Source organism: Equus caballus, chromosome 22, assembly GCF_041296265.1.
Source record: "Equus caballus isolate H_3958 breed thoroughbred chromosome 22, TB-T2T, whole genome shotgun sequence".
Classification (NCBI taxonomy): Eukaryota; Metazoa; Chordata; class Mammalia; order Perissodactyla; family Equidae; genus Equus; species Equus caballus.
Genome location: NC_091705.1, coordinates 26786799 through 26811923, shown reverse-complemented (window position 1 = coordinate 26811923; position 25125 = coordinate 26786799). Strand labels below are relative to the sequence as shown.

The window sequence follows — 25125 nt, the reverse complement described above, 5'->3', positions numbered from 1 at the left end:
AGACCCGCCTCAGTATCTAAACCAAACTCCTCACTGTCTCTAAAACAAGCCTAGCCACACTCAGAATTACATGCCTTTGCTGTTTCTGTTCCTGCTATTTGGAACACTGTTCCTATTCCTGCCTCTCACCTCCACCCCTACTTCCTCACTGCTTACACATTCCCACCCATCCTTCAAGACTCCAAAAGCCTGATTCCCTGACTCCCCAGAAAAGCACTGTTTGCCTGTCCACCTCCTTAATCAGACGTGAAAGCAGGGGTTCTGTCTTACTCATGGTTAATTGCCCACAGCCTGGACTGATGAATTCAGTTCAACTAAAATTCATATCAGGAGCTTCAGATTGAGAAGAATCCTATTACAACCCAGAGAGAAGAGACGGTTACAGAATTCGGGGGCTGCCAAGGAGTAAGGCGGGGGTAGGGATCAAGAATCTGCATTAAAAAAAAACTGCCCCAGATTCTGATATAAATGATAGTGGACATTTTGAAAAACACTGGGTCACCCTCAAACGTTCGTAACTTAAAAAGTGCTGGAAAAATGAAAAGGCTTTCCTTTCGTCTCTAAGGCTTTTCCTGCCGCTGTTCCGGGGCTAGAGAAATCAGGCGGCCTTTTCTGGGGCCCGGCAGGGTAGAAAACAGAAGCCTGGGTTCCAACAGCGGCTCAGCCCTGAACGTGCTATGGGACCCTGCGCCGGTCCCTGCCCCTCTCTGGGCCTCTCTTACCACACCTGGCCCCATCAACTGTGTCCCCGAAGTAGTGACCATCGGAGTGACTATCGAAGGAGTGACATTCTGGGCATCAGTTTTCCCATCTTACACTGGACGTCACCAGCTCTGACACCCACGAGCTACGCAAACCCGTACCTCCCAGCGGACCCACCCTGCTCCTCCCCTCCTTCCCAAGGTCCTGTCCGCCTGCGTCTAGCCGATGCAACCCTAACTCCAACGCAGCCCTCCCACGGACTGCCCCTTCCCGGCCGCCGTCCAGCTCCACAGGCACTGGTCTCCGCCCCTGACCTGATCGTTTGCGGCCCGCGCAAGCGCATTGGGTTGCACCGAGGCCCCGCCCCCTGGGCCTCGGATAACGGCGTGAGGGGCCTGAGTACGGTGTGCGGCCGGACGACGAAAGAGTAGGTTGGGGCGCGGCAACGGCGGCCGGCAAGGGTCATGTTTCCTCGGGAGGAAGCATGTGAGGGAGGGGTCTGGCCAGTGATTGGAACCCGGAGGCCGGGAGATCTTGCTGCTCAATCCTGTGGCAGGGACGGGGAAACTGGTGCCCACTGAGGAGGTTGGGCTGGTGCGTGTCCATCCCAGATTCCCCAGATCTCCTGACTCCAGATCGGGCTGCTGTCGGGGACGCGGTCCCGGTGAAACTAGAGCTAGAGTTTTTTAAAAAAACTGGGAGCGATAGGAGCAAACTTTGTCCAGAGTGGGAGCGAGCGGGCCAGTGAAGTGAGGCAAGCCTGGACAGGAGAACGTGTTGTTGGCACGGGCCCCACGCAGGCACTGGCCTCGCCCTTGGGATAAAGTTCGACTGGTTTCCTTGTGGGCGTTTTCAGGCTTTTGGTGATCTGGCCCCAGGCTGTCATTCATTCATCATTCATTCATTTAACATATGTTGAATACAGTAGTAGGCGCTAGAGGTAGAGAAGTGATCAAGACAGACACTGTTCCTACGGTCCGGGGGAAAGAATGGGCTGTATAAGCCCTGGGCGGAGAACAGGGACGGCTTCGGAAACTAAGTCATGAACGCTGATCAAGGGTGGCGGAGAGTGTTCCAAAGAGAGACAGCAAGCAGTACGTGCCAAAGCCTGGAAGCCCGAAAGAGGCTGGTGTATCCTGGTCGCTGAGTATACCTCTCTCTGAATCTGTTTAATGCCCAGGGAAGAGATGATGGTAGCTGGAGCTAGGATCCTAACAGTGGAGATGGAGAGAAATCAAGGAATTCAAAGTACCTTATATTTAGAAACAATCCTCAGGATTGGAGGATAATGGGGTGTAGGAGAGAAGTACATACAAGGCTTTGGTGCCTGGGTGGGGTTCATCAGAGGAGGAGCAGATTTGTGGGGAGACAACAGCAAATTCTATAGTGGTTGTGTGGAGATTCCCAGTGAAGTTGGATATTCTAATTTGAAGGTCAGGAAAGCACTTCTGTAAAGGTAGAGATTTGAGTGTCATCAGCAAAACAAAGCTACAAGAAGAATTGAAACTATAGAATGAGAAAAACAAACGGCCCAATTAGTACTTTTCATAGCGATTATTTTATGTCTTATCTTTCTTGGTATCCTCATTACCTAGTCAAGTGACTGGCGTTAAACGCCAATCATTGTTTACCAACTAAACAAAAGCACAACAGCAGGCAGAGATGTTGGAAGCCTAGAGTTGTGGAGAGGTGAGGGCTAATTGCTTGAATGTCAGAGTCACAGGTTCTAGTCCTGGCTCTGCTACCTGGCTGGTGTATGACCTCTGACAAGTCTCCCACCTGTGATGTGGGTACAGCCAAAAAAGCTCTCATGTATAGAGTTCCGAATACTGCTAAGGAACTGCACACAGATTTTTCTCATTTAATCCGCACGCCAATCTTATTTTTAAAGGAAGTTACATTATTATGGATTCAAACCTAGGTCTGACTGACTGATCTCTGCTCTGACTGCCCTTTTCTATCTTACCCAACAGAGATGTTGTCAGGACCCTCTTGAAATCACATGCTCATTCTTTCAAAACATTGTGCTGAGGCTAGCAGACTTTCATAGTTGGTCTAGCACCAGTTCTGTCATGGGGAGAGGGTCATGGAGCTGAATGTGATAAGAGGTTACTTGTCGTTCTCTAGCTCTCTTCCTGGGGGCCGCTGAGCTGGGCAACCATGTTCTGTTCCTCAAATCAAATGACAATAGGCAGGACAGAATTAATGAACAACGTTTCCAGATTTTTATCCAGATGTTCTTCAACCACTGGGGCTGCTACAAAATGAATGAGTATCAAGCTGTGAGTTGGTTCACCTCTGTGTGTCTCTGGGCAGTCAGTTGAACTTCTGTCCCACTAGGCACTTGGGTTTCAGTTCTTTCTATCCTGCTAATGTGATTTCTCAAAAATATTTTCTGTCTTTTGGTGCTGTGATGATAGATGTCCATACAAGGAGTGTAATCATTTCCTGCTGGTAAGTTTGCTTCAGTTAGTATCAGGGAGGAGTTCCCCTTATCTGTATTTCATAGTATTCCACAAAGGGCTCTTTAACCACCACCCCACACCCCGCCACGTAATTTATTTGAGATCTGCCAACAAGGTTTGTTGGAACTAGAAGAGAAATTAATAATCTATTGCAGTGGTTCCCATCCCAGGAAAATCTGTTAAAAATACAGGGCTTCATCTTCTCCTTCCCTTCAGATCTCTTGAATCTCTGAGTAAGGCCCAGGAATCTATGTTTTTTCCCAGGTTCCCTAGAGTATTCAGCCAGGTTTGGAAACCACTGGTCTACCCCATCCCCCTTGTTTCACAGGGAGGTTATCTGCAGCTCTGGGAGGGGAAGGAACTTGCCCCCAATCACATATGACGTTAGTGCCTCTTTCTCCAATGAAAAGCATTGGGCTGGGAGTCCAGAGGCCTGGGTTCAAGTCCGGGTTCTACCAGTCATTACCTTCGGCCAGTCATTTCACCTCTCTGAGCCTCTGCTTCCTTACTGTGAGAATAATGCCATCGGTGTACTAGGAATCAAAAGAGAGAGTAGTATTGGAAATGCTTTATCAGGCTTTCTGTTTTGTGCTCATGGAAGTTGTTAGGAACTACTAGCCAGTGTTCGCTCTCCTATACCACACTACCATTTTCACTGGTTGCAGGCCCTAGGCCATCTGTCACCAAGCTCTCCCTTCTCCTTCTGTTGCAGGTTGGGATGGCCACTGGCTGGGGGAGCCTCTTACAGGATGAGCGGCAGCTGGAGGAGCTGGCACGGCAGGCTGTGGACCGGGCCCTGGCTGAGGGAGTGTTGCTGAGGACCTCACAGGAGCCCAGCTCCTCGAACGTAAGCCCCTGGTCTCTCCCCACAGCACTGACCACACTGCTTTGGATCCTACAGCCCATTATCTGGCCTCTGCCAGGCTGGAGGCAGCTCCTTTGGGTCAGAGACCGTGTCTCTTTTGCTTTATTTTTTTCAATAACTAAAATTGATTTCTAGAAGTATGTGAAGTAAAAAGCAGCATACTAGAGTCATCAAATTTAAGTCTGGGATTTGAAGTGTGATATAAGCAAGTTACTTAACCTTTCTCAGCTGCAGTTTCTTCAAGTATAAAAAAGGGATAATAACGGGACCTACCTCCTTGAGTTGGTAAGAGAATTAGAAAATAATTCACGTGAAGCACTTTGCCCAGTGAGCTGTTATTTTTTAAGACCCACTATTTATACTACCTTCTCTGTAATTTGTTTATGGTGTATCCTTTCAGGTCTTTCTCTGTGCCTTTATATACATATATATGTGGTTTTGTTTGTTTTTCCTTTAACAAGCTATCTTTCCAACTCCTCCATTAGGGTCAGCTTCATTCTGATGCATAGTATTCCAGGTGTGGATGGATCACAGTTTAACTTTCCTCTACGGATGGCTATTTAGGTGAATTCTAATGTTTTATGACTACAAATAGCACTCCAGGGAACATCCATGTACATGCCTATTTGGGCACCTGTATGCGTGTTTCTCTAGGGTTGATATATAAAAGTAGAACCGCTAAGTCCAAACCACATCTTTTAAAAGCCTCATTCTTAAAAAAAAAAAAACCTGTTGGGGCCAGCCTGGTGGCACAGCGGTTAAGTGCACACATTCCGCTTTTGCGGCTTGGGGTTTGCTGGTTCGGATCCCGGGTGAGGACATGGCACCGCTTGGCAAGCCATGCTGTGGTAGGCATCCCACATATAAAGTGGAGGAAGATGGGCACGGATGTTAGCTCAGGGTCAGTCTTCCTCAGCAAAAAGAGGAGGATGGGCAGCAGATGTTAGCTCAGGGCTAATCTTCCTCAAAATAATAAATAAATAAATAAATAAGCTTTTATCTTGTGACTAGGTAAGACATTTTCATGGTTCAAAATTCAGAGTCTAAGAGTTAATGGTTTAACCCTCTCTTCCACGTTCCCTAGCCACCCAGTTCTCCTGCCCTTAAGGTCACCTGTGTTTTATAAATAAAATATTTATTCTTTCAAATAGTTTATTCATAACAAGAAAATATGTATATATTCCTTTTTCCCACTTTTTACACAAAGAGGCATACTAGACAAGCTCTTCTGTGCCTTGCATTTATTTTGCTTAACAGTATACCTTATGATTATCCATATTAGTAACTAAAGAGCTGCCACCATCTTTTTTTACTAAGCTACATCTGTTTTGTCTCCATGTGCTCAGACCCCTGGTGGAGATTCCAGACTCAATAAATGTTTCCTGAGATCCGAGTGAATGAGAATGGCTCTTCCCTAAGTAGGCTGATGCTGTGGAAGGTCTGCCTCTGGCTTTGGGAGTATAATTGTTTGGTTTGTGGACCTTAGATTTAGATTTTTTGAACTGCTCGTCTGAACCCAGGATGAAGTGTGTTCTCTTCCAAGATTTTACTTCTTCTGTTGATCAACAAATATGGTGTGAAGGTCCAACACTTGGTCTTTCTGGAAGCTGATGGAGCCTAGAAAAAGTACAGCCCTCAATGATATTCCCAATCCGGAAAAAAAGACAGGCAGTGTGTGTGTGTGTGTGTGTGAGATTTCATTCCAAATCTTCACTAGGTGCCTCTTCTATGCCAGGCCATTCTAGGTACTGAGGATACACGGGTGAGGCAGCCAGAGGCCCTGGTCTCCTCTGGAGCTCATGGTCTAGTTGGACAATGTACCACAAGACAAAATTAAATAATGTCAGTTCTATAAGGAAACATGGACATCCTGCTGCAAAACATTAGTTATCATTTATTGAGCATTTGCTATGTGCCAGGCACTCTTCTAAATACTTTGGGATTACTAACTCATTTAATCCTCACCACTTCAGAGATGAGGAAACCAAGGCCAGGGAAGTTAAGTAACTTGTCTGAGGTCATTTAATTGGTGGTATAATCGACAGAGGCATCATTCAGACCCAAGGAGTTTGCCTCCTGAGTTCATGCTCTGGAATTCCATGCTTGACTGCCTCTCACAGGATACTGTATAGGACACCTGAAAGAAGGAGCAATTCATTAGTGGCACTAGATCATTGAACTAGACCTTAGAAGACAAAGAGGGCAAAGGAAAAGTATAGCAGAGACCCCAAAGCAGGAAAAGGAGAAGAATTTTCAAGAGAATGCAGCTGAATGCGGGGCATATAAATGGATACAGTGGGAAAGAAGGCAGGCCCAAACCAGACAGCCAAGAGACTTTGGATACGCGTGAAAGAAGAATGTGAACTTTATTCTATATAGATCAGGGCTACACACCAGCCATGTGTGACTGAATAGTTGGCTCCTGCAGCGTTTAGGGAGTTAATTTATTTTTTTTAATACATGAACAGGTGTCAGAATTCAAAAGGGTATTCACTTTAGAATAAGTCTCCTTGCTCCAGCCATGGTTTCCCTCAGAGACAAGCGTTGTTAAGTTTTTTCACCAAAGTGTCTTTAAAAAATCAGAGCCAACTATTTTTTTTAATCATGAAATTAAAAAATAATCTGGGGGTTGGCCCAGTGGCCGAGTGGTTAAGTTTGCGTGCTCTGCTGCAGGAGGCCCAGTGTTTCGTGGGTTCGAATCCTGGGCGTGGACATGGCACCTCTCATCCAGCCACGTTGAGGCAGTATCCCACATGCCACAACCAGAAGGACCCACAACGAAGAATATACAACTATGTACTGTGTACCGGGGGGCTTTGGGGATAAAAAGGGAAAAAATAAAATCTTTAAAAAAATCAAATCTGGATACCCAGCTGGTCTTGAAAAATCAGATCAGCAGCAACCCTAGCCCACTTTCCTGCATGGCAACAGTTGGCTAGAGTGGAGTTCTGGCTGCCCCCTTTAGGTGAGATGGGAGTTCTTGCTCCTTCCCATCATTCTCTGTTGTTTTCCTGACTGGGAAGCAGAGTATTTATTGTTACGCATGTGCTGTAGTTTTTCGTATAGTAAAAGAATATTTCTGTTGTCTGTGTCTTATCACAAGTGGAAGACTGTGTTTCAGCCTTCAGCCTATGGACAGCAGAGAACAGCTGTATACTGTTGATCCCGAAGTCAAGTGGGCATAAGGAGTCGTGGGGACAGAGGCAGAGTGAAGCCTTAGCAGAAAACTCTTTGGGAGTTTTTCAGGCCAAATGGGTCTTGTTGGAAGAGCAGAGTTCTGAGTTTTAAAGCCGAGGAAATGACCCTGTAGTCATCACACATGCACTCAGGGTATTAGGTCACCCCTTACATAATCTGCGGTAATTCCCACTCTAATTCATAAAGACTTCAAGCTGAAAAAACCTTACTCTTACAAATATCCTTCCTCAGTTTTGTCTTAAAATAGATGCTGAGGATGTCAATTTGGGAATTATCTACCAAAATTCTAATTAGATTTACCCTAATTACCTGACATTGCTGCTTTTAAAAATTTACAATGTATAGACCTTCTCACTCGCAATACCTAGAATGTATGTTCTAGAATATTCATTGAAGCAGTGCTTATAATGGGGGGAAGAAAACCACCTAAATGTTCATAATAGACGGCTAGATTCAATAAATTATGGTGTATCCAAAGAGTGGAATACTATACAGCCATTAAAAATAATGAGAGTGCTCTATTTGAACATATATGAAAATGTCTCTAAAATATTTATAAATTTTTATATAGATAATATATATACCTGTTTATAAGTGTCTCTGAAATATTAATACATAAAAGTATGTATCGTATGCTTCTAGGTGTGTAAAAAAAGAGAAAATATGTATGTATACATATACATTAGATTAGTCTAGAAGGATATGTGAGACATTAGTATACCATTTGCCTCTGGGGAAGAGAACTGGGTCATTGGGACCAGGGTGGGAGTGAGACATACTTTTCACTATGTATCCTTCTGTCTCTTGAATTTTGTGTCATGTGTTTGTATTATCTATTCAAAATAATAGTATTCCTAAAATAAATATATAAATGCCAAGTTTGAGCACCATAAACTTGTACTACCATAATGACAAACTGATATTAACTGAGAGGTTAAAGTCAGGAATGCTCCATAATACAAGTCACAAGATCATCTTATAATCACTTACCCAAGTTCTATTTCTTTTGTTGTTGGGAATCTCAGAATGCATTATCCTCTTCTAAAAACAGTGTCCTAGATGGTATTTGGGTTTCCTGGCTCTGCCAAAGTCCACAGAACTCAGAATGCAGCTGAACTCAAAGCTTGGCAACCTGAGTCACCATCTCCAACACTGCGGGGAGACCACTCCCGGCTTCTACTCTGGGGGCCAGAGTTCACTTCTGCTGCAGCCCTACCAGCAGGACTCTCCCTCTCTCCCAATCAGAAGGCAAGGGACAAGGGTGTGAGTTTCTGTCATGGGGAGGGCCCTGGGCTTGGATATCAACTGGCTAGGAGCAGAGTGTCTGTGTGTACGTGTGTGTGTGGTTTAGTAACCATCCTGATTCAAATCCCAGTGCCACTTAACAGCTTTATATAATTTTAGACATGTTGCTTAACTGCTCTGAGACTCAGTTCCCTTATCGATATATTAAGTATACATAATAATAGTATCTTCCTCATAGGGTTAAATGATGGATCCATGTAAGTATTTAAAACGGTGCCTTGCACACAGTAACTGCTCAATAATTTTTTGTGTTTGTTTGTCTTTGTTTTGGCCGTTTTGCTTCTGCCATTTTTTTATGTAGAGGATACAATATTACAGAGTCTAGAAGTTCTCTTTGTACCTCTTCCTCATCCTGTTCTCCTCCCTCCTTTCCCAGAGGTAGTCCCTATTCTGCAGTTTGCAGTCCCCACTAAATGTAGGCCACACTCTCCGTGGGGTTACATTTGCAGGAAGACAACCCATTCATAGGTGTTTTACCCCTGCCCACTCTCTCTCCCTAATCAGGTGGTGAGCTATGCCCCCTTCACGCTCTTCCCTTCACTGGTCCCCAGTGCCCTGCTGGAGCAGGCCTATGCTGTGCAGATGGACTTCAACTTGCTGGTGGATGCTGTCAGCCAGAATGCTGCCTTTCTGGAGCAAACTCTCTCCAGGTACCGGGCAGTGGGGCAATGGGGGGCTGGGAGCTGCTAGAACCGAGGGACTGAAAGACTGGGGAGCTATGAGGTGTTGCTCTGGCAGCTGACTTGGTGAGGTCGGGGACAGGTATCACAGGAGAAATAAAAAGGAGTAGAAGTCAGGGGAGCGGGTTTCTAATCCTGGCTCTACCACTTATTTATATGGCCTCAAGGAAGTCCCTTTATTTCTCTGGGCCTCAATTTCATCATCTGTAAAATGGGGAGGTTGGCCTAAATCTAAGGTCCCTTCTAACAGTGACATTTCTGTGATTCTCTGATCCGAGACCCCCTGCTTTGAAGACTGAAATTTCCATTTGGAATTAGGGAAGATCTGCCTAGTTTCAGAGAAAACAGAGGGCAGGGGAGGTTATTGGGTTTAAAGTCAGGTTTTCTACTTCTTCTCCTTGACCCTTTCTTGTCAGTCAGGCCTCTCATCTCTGGGTGGGATGAGTATAGCTGGCCCCACTGTACAAGGGGACGAGGATACAGAACCCCTGAAATGGCTCACTCCATCCACCCTTCTCTGTCTCTTTTCCCTTGATCTTTTTTTCTCTTCAGGCCCCGGGGCAAGGGGAATTTCTTTACTTTAGAATTAAATATATAGAGATATATATATTTGCGTATATGTGTGTGTATATATATATCGAGAGAGACTAGACATATATATAATTGCATGCCTGATTAATTTTTCAAGAAAAAACAATTATTTTGTTAGAGACAAAATCTTTATAAAATGTGCAGATTGGTGTGAGGGTGAATGAGAAGGGTAATGGTAAGCAGTTTGCAAACCATTGACTTGGAGCTAAAAACCCAGTAAGTCATGAATATATAAACCATACCACTACCTTTCCCTAGATCTTTCTTGGGATGGGCATAGCTTTTGTACCTGTAATTCTGGATTGTGGGAAATATGAGCATCCTGATTTCTGACCCTTACCCTAAAGATGCAGTTATGTGGGAGACCTTCCCTGCAGCCCCTCTCTGCAACCCCTGCCTTCCTTGTTCCCCTCTCATCTGAAATACATGCAAACTCTAGCTTGTAAGGAAGAAGACTCCCAGGATCACGTATGCTAGAATAGCAGCCTAGCGTCTGGAGTTGAATGGGAGCACCTCTCTATTTATTTATTTGTTTTTCTTGAGGAAGATTAGCCCTGAGCTAACATCCATGCCCATCTTCCTCTACTTTATATGTGGGATGTCTGCCACAGCATGGCTTGATGGGCGGTACATAGGTCCGCACCTGGGATCCAAACCGGCCAAACCTGGGCTGCCAAAGCAGAGCACGCAAACTTAAGTGCTACGCCACTGGGCGGGTCCCTTGAGCACCTCTTTAGAAAAGGGAAAATGTGTCTCAACTTTCCTGAAGGCTGAAGCCCAGCTGGGGACTCTCCTCCTCACCAAGGGCTGGGAAAGGCCTCAGGAGAGAGCTGGCTGGAGAGCAGAGGAACTTTATGGCAGGCCTGAGCTATGTGGGCTCACTGGGGTCCCTGTAACAAAGGGAGCCTACAGGTCAGGCTTGAGCAGGCATGCAGAGACCCCCCTGAATCTTGAGAGACAACAAGTGTGGCATTAGTTACCTGTGGGTGCCTCTTCCTGAGGCTCCAGATAATCATACTGGATGGGCCCCTACTTCATGCCACATGTCACAGCAGCACACTGGGTCATGATGATGACCTAGCACAGACACGATTCTCACCCTCCTGTGGTTTATTGTCAAATAGGAGAGACGACACTAGTCATCAGGCAAATAAAATGGAAAATTGCTTCTGCAAGCAGTGCTGTGACACCACATAACAGGGAGACCTGACCCAGAGAGGGAAGCTTCCCTGAGGAAATCACATCATATGGGGACTGGTTGAAGAAAATAATAGGATATTTGGTTTGAGTCAGAAAAATCTTTCGGGGCACAGGGCATAACTGCTGCCTTCTAGTCTCTGAGGCTGGTGTGGAAGAGGCAGAGAGGACTTGTCCTAGGAGGTCCCTGAGTGTAAGGGAAGCTACAGAGAGTTAATGTCAGGGCAACCAGAAAGCTTCCCAACCATCAGAGCTGTTCAAGTATAAAATGGTTATATCACATGCCATTTTGGAGTGCTTCTTAGGACCAGACACTATGTTCAGTTCTGTGCATGCAATATCTCATTTACTCTTCACCAGAACTCTGTGATATAAATATAATTATTTTCTTCTTCATTTTACAGATGAGCAAACTGAGACACAGAGAGGTGAAATGATTCTCTGAGGTTGCCTAGTAGGGAGTAGTAGAATTGGGATTTGAACCCAGGTCATCTGGCTCTAGAGCTGAGTTGTAAACCACTGTCCTCTAACAGGTTGGTGTGGGTGTTCAAGTGTTGGCCAGTAGACCCAGAGAGAATTCAGGAGTCAAGGGACAGGGGTGAGACGCCTTTGCTTTCGAGGTTCCCTGTAGCCTGGAAAATGTTCTGTTTCCTCCTCCAGCACCATCAAAAGGGATGACTATACTGCTCGTCTCTTTGACATCCACAAGCAAGTCCTAAAAGAGGGCATTGCCCAGGTAACCATTTCCTATTCCACCCCAGTCTGGAACCTGCCCCTCCCATCTCTTTTTTCGTTTTTTGGGTTTTTTTGCCAGAAGAATTTGGCCCAGGCCCTGGGCTCATGGGAATCTGCCTCTGATTGGTCCCCACTGGGTTTGTATATCAGTGGCCAATCCTGAGATGACCAAAAGAATGATTCACTGGGTCTGAGAGCGTTAGCTGGTGCCTCTACTCTCTCCATAGAGTTCACGGTACCTAGATGCTCCAGATAGGCCCTCAGAGTCAGCCCCTGGGCAAATGTCCTCAGCTTTCAGTTTTCCCCACAGACTGTGTTCCTGGGCCTGAATCGCTCAGACTACATGTTCCAGCACAACGCAGATGGCTCCCCAGCCCTGAAACAGATTGAAATCAACACCATCTCTGCCAGCTTTGGCGGCCTGGCCTCCCGGACCCCAGCTGTGCACCGGTGGGTCCCTTGAGCAGCCCTGGGCATACCGGTGGGATGACAGCCTGATGAGCCTACAATCACAGGGCAGGGCAGGGATCTCCAACTCTACCCATGCCTTCCTGGGCCCTGGGTCATGTGTTTCCCCACCATAGCACAGTTTCCACTTGTAATTAGTTCTTGGTGTGTCAGAGAGAAAAGGAACCTCACAGTTCATCTAGTCCTGCCACCTCATTGTACAAGTTAGTATTCCAGCAGAGGGAACAGTATCTGCGAGGGTCCTCGGGTGAAAAAAAGCTTACGTGTTTGAAGGCCTGAAAGGAGGTCAGAATCCAAGGTAGAGAAGAATTCAAGGGCTTCCTATCTGAGGGCTGGACCCTAGTAGCATGCACTTCTAGCTAGCGGTGATGCTCCGGGTTGCTCTGATTCCAGATGGTCTGCAGCAGGATTCCAGACAGCACCTCGGGCTCAGGGAAAGGGGTTCCAGCTCATTGGGAGGCTGGTGTGGAGTGGAAGCAAAGGGTCTCAAGGCTCCTCAGGGCATGTACACCAGGGGCCAGAGTTAGGGCAGCCCAGCATATTCCAGGCTGTGGTGGATCCTATAGGAACGTGATGGTAAGATGCTTTTTAGTGGTCAGCTGATTCTCAAAGTGATGTTCCTATGTCTGTGAGTCACAGGCAGAGGAGTCTTCCAGGTCCATCCAGTTATGAACAGACATCTCTCTTCCAACAGACATGTTCTCAATGTCCTGAGTAAAACCAAAGAAGCTGCCAAGATCCTCTCCAATAATCCCAGCGAGGGACTGGCCCTGGGGATCGCAAAAGCCTGGGAGCTCTACGGCTCAGCCAAGTAAGAGGGAGAAAAAGTGTCAGCAGAATCCTGCTTTGGATTCAGCATTTGTGGGTGCAGCAACTTCTTTGCCTGACATATTGGGGAATGAGTGAATTTTTTTAGGAAAAGAATCTTACACTTTGAAGTGTCAAAATTATTTTAATGGCATTTTGGGCTTCCTTCTTAAATAAGAGATACTGACTATAATCTTTTCTTGTTGGCTAGAGGTCATCATTATGAATGTCAGTGATTGCATTTGATGTAATGAAGAGGTGTTACCGAGAGAGAGGCATGTGAGGCTATTTTCCTGCACTAATGGGCCCAACTGTTAGGATTTAAGTTCTCATTATTTTTCTTCATAGTTTTTCTATCAGCTCACTCTTCTTACTGCTGTCAGTGTCCTTGAATTGGAATGCTCCACTCCCATCCCTATACCTCCTTTCTGATTTGCTGTGGTTTGGGAAAGCAAATGACCTGGGTTGTTTTGATTGGGTCTAATGAGTGTGAGGGCCTCTGATGAGTAAATGCATAAGCTTTGATTTAGGGATTTTGTAGTGTCTGTTTTAACTGCTTAGAGGCATTTTTTTGCTTCCTTCCTATTTCTCAGCCATCTTCCAGATGTGTGATGATGCTAGGTAAGTGACTCCTGGATAAGTGAGGGGCCACTGTACCAAGTCATTGCAATGCTAACATAGCCCTTAATGAGCTCTTACTAGTGCCACACTTTGTGCTAAGCGCTTTTCATACAAGATCTCATTGAATCCTTATATCGACCACTCCAAGATAGGTACTATTCATATCCCCCATTTTACAGATGAGGAAACTGAGGTTTAGAGAAGTGAAGTGAATTGTTCGAGGTCAAGTGGTGAGTTGGTGAGAGAGCCCAGAGTCCACCTTCCTCCAGAACCTGCATTCTTAATTACTTTATTGCCTCCCAGAGAGCCTCTCTGGGCTTGCTAAGCCTCACCAAGACTCAAGAAACCTCAGACTCTGAGCATTTAGAAGTCATCGGACGAACGTTTTGTCAAGTAGAACTCAGATGGGTCATATTTTAAGAGAGTAAAGCCAGGAGATGGGTCAGCTGGGGAACTGCTGGTGGACAAACACTGCAAAGGGTTTCTCCTGCCAGGCTGTGAATAACATGCAAAGAAAAGACTCATGTGCCCAGAATTAGGTGCTGGTGGGTAAGAGCTGCGGGACACCTGAGCCAGTACTGGCTTCCTTCATTCTGAGAATCAAACAGGCACTTCTACTGACCCAGCACATGACCTTCATTAAGTTTGTTCTTTTCTCTGAATGTTAGTTTCCTCATTTGTAAAATGAGAGTAATAATACCTAAAAGAGTGGTAATGAGAATTAAATGAAATCCTGGGTTTGAAAAATGCTTTAAAACACTTGATGAGGATCATTATGTGTTATTTTGAATAATTATAACAATAATGGCTACTATTTAAGGAGCACTAGTTTTATTTTACACAAGAGCAAACTGAGAGCTCAGAGAAGTTGAATAACTTGCCCAAAGTCACACAGCTGGTAAGTTTAGAATTCATGTCTCTCTGCCTCTAAAGCCTGTGTTCTCCTTACTACACTCTTCTGCTTCCACGAGGAATGATCCCGTAGAAAAACTAAGGTCTCATAGATTGAATGGTCCCATATATTGAAAAACGAAGGCAGAACAATTTGTAGAGCAGATGAATTTTCAGAAATTAGCTCATACTTCTTAAGCATTTTTTAAAGGAAGCCTGGAAAATGAATTATCATTTCAATTAAGACATTTATTCAGACTCTCAAAATATAGTGTCTGTGGTTGGAATGAGTAGGGTTAAGAAAAGGGGATTCTTGGTATAAAAGGTTGGGAACTATGATCTATTTAACACCCTTATTTTATAGATGGGAAAATCGAGGCCCGAGGAAAGGCCCTGACTTGCCCAAGGACATACCACAAGTCACTGGCAGAGCTGAGAGTGGGACTCAGGAGTCCTCTCCTAGCCAGCATGCTATTGCCACTTTACCTTTCTTAGCTGAGAATGTTGCTAGTCCTGCTCCCGACAGACTGCCCAGAAGTACAGACAGGAGGAGGTAGAATCCCTTTTCCGAGTCTAGCTCCGATGATTTGGCAGGAGGCAGGCTGACTTACTTAACCAGGGCGTGCCGCTCCACTTCAACCTACAGCCAACAGCCACCCTCCTCCACAGTTTCTTGGAGGAAGGCCAGCCTGGGCCAGGTGCCACCTTCCCGCCCACGAGCAGAGCAGATGAGGCTATAAAGTGAAGAGCAAGACCACTGGCCCCCGGGACTCTCTCATGGCAAGATGGCTTGTGAGAGCACCATTTCTAGCTTGGCTCTCAGATTCCCAACTCAAGTCAAGAGTCAGCTTAATGTCATGTCTGACCTCAAAAGATTTCAAACAGGCCAGGAGAGAGGGCATGCTAGAATCTGTATTTCGGCTAAGGGGAAAGGAGTCAGGCACAGTGTAGTCCAAGAGATTCAGCTGAGGTAGGGAGAAGCAGAGACAAACAGACAAGAGGCAAAGTATAGGAGGTCAGGAATCCACACTTGGAATTCTAAGCCAAAGTCTGGCCATCTAGGAGTCTCAGCAAGAAGCCACTGGCACTGAGCAGTACAGCTACAGCAAAAACGGAGTTTAGTACTGCTGAGCGTTGGCTCTAAGAGAGTGTGGTGGGGGACTGGACCTGTCTTTGACAACTGAAGATAGCTTCGTTGGCAGCCAAACAGTTCTCTGACATTAGCTTTTCCTGGAGTTCTTGAGCTCCTGCTTCTTTAAGAAACATGTGGATAAGCAGAGAGGAAGAGACCAAGTAAGCCACAGTGATCCCATTAGTACTGTAGGACCAAACGTGACCCTGGGTACATCACAGAAATGTTGGGAGGCCCCAAGAGATAGTGCCTTATTTATAGTTGGCTCTATAGAGTTTCTGTAGGTGTTCTAATGAGCTATTCTAATGTTTCATGCAAGAACCACACATTCTTTTATTATATGCTTTACAATCGAGTAATAGGGTCATCAGCCCCTAACTCCCAGCATTGTTCTTTTACAAAATATTTTTAAGTATTCTTACCTGTTTATTCTTCCAGAAAGATTTTAGAATCATTATGTTAAGTTCTAAGAAAAAGTCCTCTTAGCTTTTTGAGATGGTTTTAAATCTAAATTTTAATTTGCACAGAAAATTATAATATTTTGTCTACCTACTGGAGAAGAGGCAGAGACATTTTCATTTTTTTCAATTTTCCTATTTTTGGGAAATAACATGTTGTAGCTTCAGGTGTCTATGCCTGGGGCAGACCTGAGCTGAGAGAACAATTTGCTCTTTCAGGGAAGATGTGTTCTCATTCTCATTCCTGAAGTGGGTGAGTCAGAGGGAGGACAAGCTTTGTAGCCAGCTTGGACCACTTGTGCTCTTTCCCCAGTGCTCTGGTGCTACTGATTGCACAAGAGAAGGAAAGGAACATATTTGACCAGCGTGCCATAGAGAATGAGCTACTGGCCAGGTAAGTAAAGAAGGGGAGACCTCCAGATGTAGCCCCAGGATTGGGGAGAGCCACTCAGAACAGACTATCCACTCCCTCTGACCCTTGCCTATCTTTCCAAGGAATATCCATGTAATCCGGCGAAGGTTTGAAGATGTCTTTGAAAAGGGATCTCTGGACCAAGACCGAAGGCTGTTTATGTAAGTGTTCAGGGAGCATTCCCCAAGGATCCAATAGAGCGCTGGTTTAAGAAACATCCTCCCAAACGATCCTTTCTTCTGGGAGATATGATGAGGGCTTCCTTCTCTCTGAATTTTAGGGGTGAACTCTGAAATATCCCATCATCCCAGGAAATTCTGAAGAAGGCTAGCCGAGTTCTGCTTCCAAAGGGTTGTATCAGAGCTACTGACATTCTGGATAAGGGCCTTCTTAAAACAACTTTGGTTTTCATATGTCCCCAGGCTCCCAAATGTTTTTTTGCCCCTCTCGGTGTCTGGTCGAGTCAGAGAGGCTGGGCAGTCAGAGACGAAGAGGAGTAGCCGGCTCATTCTGTGATTGATATGGGAGCTGCTCTCTGAGCTCAGGCAAGACCTCAAGGAGCCTGGATTTGTGTTCCAAGCCAGGCCCTGTGCTTCCCTCCAGGGGCCACCACTGGTGACTTTAGTACCACATATTTGGGTAGCACTGCTTGCACAACACATATTTAGAACTTTGTGAGTCTTAAAATTAAGAACCTCCATGAAATTTCACAATACCACTTACTATTTTTAAAATGTGCTTTTAATGTAACAACACAAAGTTATTAATGTACTTTCCAGATAAAGCATACAATATGAAATAAATCAAAGAAAAGGGGAAGGAGTTAAAAAAGACAGTCTGTGTCTTAACTAGATTCACAATTTTGCATCTCCCCACCCTCACCTCTGCTGTTTTTAAAAATCTTGGCCTGTTTTCAGTTACTTTAAGCAGTGTGAGTACAAGTATATTTTGCTAAGCACAGCAATGTGATTCTGCTGCTTGGTAATTTTGAGCCTACTCTTTTTTTCAATTTACCTAATTTGATTCTGGTTGCCTTCTTATTTACCTCTGGCCTTCCTAGAATGCCTAGATCTAGAATATTCTAAAGCATTCTTTACTGTACACCTCCATGTTTTTAGTGGAAACAGTGGTGGTGTGGGTATCTACTTTCACTGCTTCCAGTGAACCCTTGTCCAAGCTACCCCTGTGGACTGACTTTCAAAGAAGCCAAACTCATTTTGATGTACTCTAAAATAGAGTGAACCACTGAATACATCAGTTATAATTTAACACAACAGCTTTTTCCATCCTGTGCTCTAGGGATGGCCAGGAAGTTGCTGTTGTTTACTTCCGGGATGGCTACATGCCAAGTCAGTACAGTCAACAGGTTGGTATTTTTTGTTAGACCATTCTTTGCCTCCTGGGACCCACCATCATTCCTCAGAGACCCAGCTGGGGTGTCAAAACAACCTGGGTTTTTCCCTGAGCCCTGGCTTCAGTTCTTCCTCAGGGAACTTGCTGCTGGAACTGCCTATCCTCCCACAGACTTTTTGCTACCTTTCACTCTCTACAAACACACTGTCTTCTAGAATCTGAATCCTCAGGAATCCACGGTGCTTTAGCCATTCACACTGTTTCTAGAGATATGTTGTTAAATGCTTAAAAATCATCTTTCTTGCGTCAGGGGAAGCCTCAATTTGTAGCATTTGCTACTTTCTATGGTGTAACTATTCCCATCATGGCCAATTTCAAGCTACCCAGTTAACATCTCTGAACACAGAGTTGGGAAGAGATGGTTACAGTCAGCTCATGCAAACCAGTTCCATCATGCCACTGACCATTTCTTTCCTGCCAACTCTTACCTTTCTTTTATCTGCATCAGAAAGTTTTTATCACCTGTCCTTTCATTTTAATGACACACCTTATCTTGCTATCCTACCATGTAGTTTCAAAATTACTTTCCACCTCCATTATTTCATTTAATCCTTATGACCACCCTTTGAGGCATATAATTATCCCCATTATACAGCTGGAGAAACTAAAGTTTGGAGAGATGCAGGGGCTTGTCTAAGGTCCCACAGGGAGTTCCAAGTCTTTCTGACTCGCAGTCCAATGGCATTGCAAGTATATCATTCTTCTCACCCTGCCCCTAATCCATAGCATGGAGAGGCTAAGAAGCCCTGCTTTCAGTTGAGAGAAGGTAAAGGAGGAAATTAGAAAATACCATGAGCAGTGGGCTGGGGTCATGAGCCTTTGGCTCTGCCTGTGTGAGACCATGGGCAGGTCCCTGGTCCTTTCTGGGCTCAGTTTCTGTAAGCTGAGGGACCTACAGTAGAAAATTGAGGTAGCTCCTTCCAGATCTGTAATTCTTTGAATATAGGATTCTCCCTAAGGCCCAGCTCTATAAATGCAGCTCCACAGAGGTGGCAGCTCTATAGACGGTCCTTTCGTCTAGAAAGTGGTTAGCAGTGGTGGGAACCTGCTGACTGGAAAAGAGAGAAACTGTCCATTGGGAAAGTGGATCCAGGTTCCAGGACAGGGAGTTTGGGGAAAGGGGCCAAAGAAAAGTTTAAAAAGAGAGAAGAGGTTGAGCTAACAAGGAAGGAAATTAGTGCATAAGGAAGAGGACATTTTTAGGGAACTGAGAAACTCAGACCAGACTTAGAACATGGAGATAAATCTGCGAGGCTTAGTGTCTTGCTAGGTGACCCTGGGCAAGCCCCTGCCCTTTTCTGAGTTTTGCTTCCCCACTTCGAACATAATGGAGTACTTCTCTGGGTTTATCTCTGATATTCTGGGCACCTATAACTCTACCTGGACACCAGCCTAGTAGTTAGGTGGCTGGGCTTGTTGGTGAAGACCAGACAAAGGTGCTGCAGGTGGACTGATTGTGTCAATGGAAGGAAGGCACAGACAGAGGCGGAGGTAGGATGAGGAGGGGGCATTGCTCCTCAGGCCATAGGCTTGATCATACTGTGGGCAGTTTGATGTGGTCTGGAGTCAAGGACAGACTGTCCCCCCAGTGCCTGAGAATGGGGACTAGAGCTGGAAGGCATGACCCTCTGCTGTTTCCTTGCCTCTCACACCTTAAACTCCTGGCACACCAGACATTCATCCTGTGCTTACCCACCTGCAGGCCTTTGCTCATATTATTCTGTTAACCAGGGTACCTCTTCCCTGTTGAGTCTCACCTGTCAGGTTCTACCTGTCCACTCAGATTTCACCTCATTAAACAACAATAATATTTATTAAGCACATACAAAGCTCCAGGCACTGTGTTGGACACTGGAGATACAACAGGAAACGAGACAGACAAGGGTCCATTCCTCATGGAGCTCACAGTTTGGTAAGGGAGATGGGCATCAGAAAGTACACAGAAATAGAAAAAAAATGTTTTTTTCCCTAGTTGGGAGAAACGCTTTGAATGAAACAACAGAGTGAAAAAATAGAGAATCATGGGGAAACCCACATTAAATAGGGTGGTTTGAGAAGGTGACTTTGAGCCAAGACTTAAGAATGAAAAGGATCCAACCATCCATTGGGAAAGCCAAAAGGAAAAGAATTCTAGGCAGAAGGAAAGCATCATTCCCTGAGGTGGGATGATGTTTGTGTGTTTGAGGACTGACAGGCCTGTGTGGCTAGAATATGGGAGTGAGATGGAGGGATGGCATGGAATGACGTTGAAAAGGAGACAGGAGGTAATCCTGCAGGGTCTTGCAGGCTGTGGTAAGGAGTTTGGATTTTATTTGGAGTACAGTAGGAAGCTGAGCTCACAAACAAGTGCCCTACCCATTTCTAACCTCCTCGTCTATTTTTCTACACCCTTACACCTTTTGTCATTTTCCCTTTCACTTACAGTCATGTATCATTGTGCTAGATGGTGAGCTCCCTGAGGGCAAGAATCCTGTAGATTGAGAGGGGCCACACCTGCCTCACAAGGATGTTGCAATGACCCTGGGAGATAATGAATGTGAGGATAGAAAGCAGGATACCTGGCACCTGATGAATGCTCAGTAAAGTTCAGCTGAAGTGAAATAAAGAAGAATTCCTTTTGTTTTCTTCTCTCTGCAGAACTGGGAAGCACGCCTGCTGCTGGAGAGGTCATGTGCTGTCAAGTGCCCAGACATTGCCACTCAGCTGGCTGGGACTAAGAAGGTGCAGCAGGAGCTGAGCAGAGTGGGCATGCTGGAGGTGTTGCTTCCTGGCCAGCCTCAGGCTGTGGCCCGCCTCCGTGCCACCTTTGCTGGCCTCTACTCACTGGATATGGTGTGTGGGCAGCCTATTTCTCTTACCACAGCCCTCCCAGGTGGTAGGGACCCACAGCCCAGTGTATTGAGGAGGCTGGAGCTGGCTCTAGGCTGGACTTGGGTCACTGATGTTCTGTGAGAATGCCTAGAGCCATGGGGAGGGGAGCTTGAATCTCAGCAAACGTAGAGATGAGGATGGTAACCAGGGGAAGGGGCTGAGGCAGACAGCAAGAACAGCAATATCTGTACCTGTTTTCCAGGCCTCCTGCTGTAGAACCCTGAACTGTTGCCAGAGAAAGCTTGTTCTCATTGTACTTGCTGCTGCAGGGTTATTTGGGGTTCACATCCAGATAGTAGCATCTAGGCTAAGAGGGCTTACAGCTCTTCCTCATCCTACTCTTCCTCTGGTGGTGCTCTGCACACCCAGCAGGACCTCAGCTCCTGCCTCTTTGGACTAAAACTGCTGGTGACTGCTTTCTTGCCTCCTGCCAGGGTGAAGAAGGGGATCAGGCCATCGCTAAGGCCCTTGCTGCTCCCAGCCGGTTTGTGCTAAAGCCCCAGAGAGAGGGTGGAGGTAGGTGGTTTCCCCCTTTGCAGGGCTATTCAGTGAAAGGGTGCTAGCAGGCTGTCACTAGTGCTAACCAGCACTTACTATGGGCAGTCCCAGGCTCTGGGGGAATACAAGGAGAACTGACACAGGCCCTCACCTTGGACAGTGTCCCAGGAGACCTGTGGAACACAGAGAAATCTGATTAAACAGCACTGGAGGGTTTGGACAAATTTAGTGTGAGGTGCCTGAGGATGGATTGTGGGGAAGTGGGATGGGGCATATCAGAAGGTTGGATGTCTTCTTGCCTCATTTGAACTCCTTGAGGGCAGGGGTCATGTCTGCCTCACAGACCCAGAAGATATGATTTTTTGATCTTGGTCTTAAGGGATAGGTAAGAGTTTCCCAGGTGGAAAAGGGGGAAGAGCATTCCATATAGAAGGAGCAACCTCAAGCAAAAGCACTGACCCATGAAAGTCTGGTACGTTTGGAGATTGAGTAACTGGTGAGGCTGGAGTGCAGTGTGGAATATAGGAGGAGGCGGGGATTTGGGCTGGAACAGATGGTTGAGACTTGATTATAAAGGACGTTGAATATATGTAGGAAATTGGATTTTATCCTAAGGTAGTGGGAAGCCATTAGAGAGTTAAGGAAGGAAGGGACACACAATTGATCCAGGATCCATGTTTCAGCCATGATAGAGCATGTCCTGGAATGAGGGGAGACATTGGTAGCAGAGATACCCTAGAGGAGGCTGGTATAGTTGTCCAGAAGAGCAATGTAGAGGCCTGGACTAGGGCCATGACAGAGTGGAGTACAGACTGAAGAGATATGTCCCAGTTAGTGACAGGTAATGGAGAGGGAGGAGTTAAATATGACTCAGGGATGGCTTTCACCTGATTGGGAATAGGAAGGTCCAGGAGAGAGGCAAGTTCAGACAGAAGTAATGAGTTCTGTTTGAACATGTTGAGTTTGTTTTGGGGGCCCATGGTGTATCCATGCGATGTCTAGAGCAGGGTGCTAGAGTTAAGAGTTGGGAGTTAACAAGTTACAGGATATAGATGGAGCCTTGGAAGAGATATCCCTGAAAAAAGTGTGTACATGGAGAAGAAAGCAAGGGTGGAGGACTGATTCCTTGGGAATCCTAACATTTAAGAGGGGCAGGAGCCAGTCAGGGAGGCTGAGAAGGAACAGCTATAGACAGGCAGGAGGAGATCCAGGGCAGGGTGGTATGGTGGAAGGTGTGTTCGCTTGTGTGAGTAAGGGCTCTCCTATTAAGGTGACATTCCCTTCTTGGAGCCAGGCCTGCCCTGGCTTCACTGAGCTGATGTCAGGAACTGAGGCTGCTGACTTGCCCACCTAGCCCAAGAAGAGGGGGGCACAGGGTGGAGAAGGTGGGTAGAGGGTCCAGAGTGACTGGCCAGTGGAATTGCAGGTAACAACCTATATGGGGAGGAGATGGTGCAGGCCCTGGAGCAGCTGAAGGACAGCGAGGAGAGGGCCTCCTACATCCTCATGGAGAAGATCGAACCTGAGCCTTTTGGGAATTGCTTGCTACGTCCTGGCAGCCCTACCCGAGTGGACCAGTGCATCTCAGAGCTGGGCATCTTCGGGGTCTATGTCAGGTGAGCCAGTCAGGAGGGGCTCCTCCTTGCCAGAGGGCCAGCCAAGTGAGCCCAGAGGGAGCACTGGACAGGGAGCAGGAGTCCTGGGCTTCATTCTCAGGTCTGCCAATCCCTAGCTGTTACCTGTTTCCTTATCTCGTAAATGAGGGCAAAGACCCAAGACCTGCCCACCTCACAGGGCTATCGAATGAAGCCCAGATGAGAAGTGCTTTGCAACTATAAAGGAAATTCCAAGTAATATCAAGATGGATGAGAAAATAATCCTGGACTAGAAGGAGACCCCAGGGAAGAAGAGAGTTTGGGTCCAGCTCCCAGGCCACCAGGGATTCTGAGGAAAGGTGGGATGGGCCAACTAGAGGATACTCAGTAGCTTTGAAAAGCTGAGTCAGGGGCCAGCCCCATGGCTGAGTGGTTAAGTTCACACACTCTGCTTCGGTGGCCCAGGGTTTCACCAGTTCGAATCCTGGGCGCGGACATGGCACAGCTCATCAAGCCATGCTGAGGTGGCGTTCCACATGCCACAACTAGAAGGACCCACAACTAAACACTACACCACTATGTACCAGGGAGCTTTGAGAGAAAAAGGAAAATAAAATAAAATCTTTAAACAAAAAAAAAAAGAAAAGAAAAGCTGAGTGGCTCCTGGGTTTGGGTTTGAGCACTAAAGTATCAGGAAGAGAGGAAGACTTGGGAATTTGTAAGGAACAGTTCCTGGTCCCTCATACCACTCTCTGCAAAAGACTCACTCCAAAGTCAGGGCAAGGTAGGAATACCAGATCCTACCGTGCTCCCCACCAGAGCCTGCTCTCTCTCTAGTCTTCCCCTCTAACCACTTGCAGCATCTCTCCCTGCCGCTTCCTCCCCAACTCCCACCCCCCCATACCACAGCCATCTTGAGAAAGATGTAAAGAAGGAAATTTACAGCTACAGAACATGAAATGTGAGCCTGGCATCATGCTAAGTGCTTTTCCTGCTTTATTTAATCCTTGTGACCATCTTGTAAAGTGAGAGGTATTATCCCTATTTTATTCTTTTTTTTTTTTCAAAGATTGGCACCTGAGCTAACATCTATTGCCAATCTTCCTTTTTTTCTTCTTCTTCTCCCAAAAGCCCCCCAGTACATAGTTGTATATTCTAGTTGTAGGTCCTTCTGGCTGTGCTATGTGAGACGCCACTTCAGCATGGCCTGATGAGCGGTGCTAGGTCCACGCCCAGGATCCAAACTAGTGAAACCCTCGGCCACCAAAACAGAGCGTGCGAACTTAACCACTCAGCCACAGGGCCGGCCCTTATTATCCCTATTTTAAGTTGAGGAAATTGATATTTAGAAAGGCTGAGTGACTTGCTCAAAGACACAAAGTTAGTAATTTCCAAGCTAGGATGCAAACCCAAATCTGATTCTAAAATCCTAGCACATTCTAGGTGTAGTCAGTCACCCATTGCTCAGCTGGGACCAGGGAAAGTCCTGGGTTTGGGGGCTGAGTCCAGGTGACGGAGTTGTGTGTCTTCTGCCCTCATTTCTATAGGCAGGGAAAGACATTGGTGATGAACAAGCACGTGGGACACCTGCTTCGAACCAAAGCCATCGTGCATGCAGATGGTGGTGTGGCAGCAGGAGTGGCAGTCCTAGACAACCCATACCCTGTGTGAGGGCACAGCCAGGCCTTCTGGAACTTCGCTCAAGAGGCCTTCTATTCCTACTTGTCATTCCTCTCCTAACCCTCATGAGGGGCTGCCCTCCCCAAACCTTGGGAGGGCAGGTCTCTTCTAGAGATCTCCACGGTCTTCATGGAGGTGAATGCTGGGTACCTTCCCCCAGCTCTCCCATCTGAGAACCAGCAAAGCTGTGTTTCCCTTAGGTGAGATTTAGAGGCCCCTAAATCCTCAGGGGATGTGGGTACAGCTGGAGGGAAGTTGATCTGAGGTAAGGGTTCATAACCCTGCCACCCTCCAGTCAGCTCCTCTTCAGCCTTTTCAGTAGGTTCCACTGTCTGACTTGGAATAGGACTGAGGGGTAGGAGGAGGGGAGTGGAGGGGCATAGCCTTTCCCCACCTCTGCCTTAAATAAAACTACATTGCTGACTCTGTGATTCCTTGTTCTGTGCATTTAGGGGAGGGAGAAGCTATAATCTGGGTCAGCCCACTTAAGGTGGATTGGAGCAGGGGCAGTGACTTGGCTATAATTAGAGTCTCCCTAGCC

General features: G+C 46.3%; 2 protein-coding genes across 4 annotated transcripts in view; one reads left to right on the top strand and one right to left on the bottom strand.

Annotated features, from left to right (window-relative positions):
* The window catches only part of MYH7B (myosin heavy chain 7B), a 41619-nt gene extending 40839 nt beyond the window's left edge, over positions 1 to 780 (bottom strand). The window contains exon 1 of the mRNA XM_014735123.3: positions 723 to 780. The gene's annotated coding sequence lies outside the window, so the exon portion shown is untranslated. The remainder of the gene's footprint in view (positions 1 to 722) is intronic.
* A 213-nt stretch (positions 781 to 993) lies between these two features.
* Positions 994 to 25015, top strand: GSS (glutathione synthetase). 3 transcript variants are annotated; one of them, XM_001499181.7, is made up of 13 exons: positions 994 to 1129; positions 3880 to 4014; positions 9040 to 9185; positions 11664 to 11739; positions 12049 to 12188; positions 12901 to 13017; positions 16429 to 16509; positions 16611 to 16688; positions 17827 to 17893; positions 20578 to 20772; positions 21246 to 21327; positions 22736 to 22925; positions 24452 to 25015. In XM_001499181.7, the coding sequence occupies exons 2-13, from the start codon at positions 3886 to 3888 to the stop codon at positions 24573 to 24575; spliced, it is 1425 nt and encodes a 474-aa protein (XP_001499231.2). In that variant the 5' UTR covers positions 994 to 1129; positions 3880 to 3885; the 3' UTR covers positions 24576 to 25015. The 3 variants fall into 3 exon arrangements, with proteins under 3 accessions (XP_001499231.2, XP_005604648.1, XP_014590608.1); XM_005604591.4 differs by having other exon boundaries at positions 1106 to 1296; XM_014735122.3 differs by lacking the exon at positions 994 to 1129 and adding an exon at positions 1636 to 1796.
* The last annotated feature ends 110 nt before the right edge of the window (positions 25016 to 25125 follow it).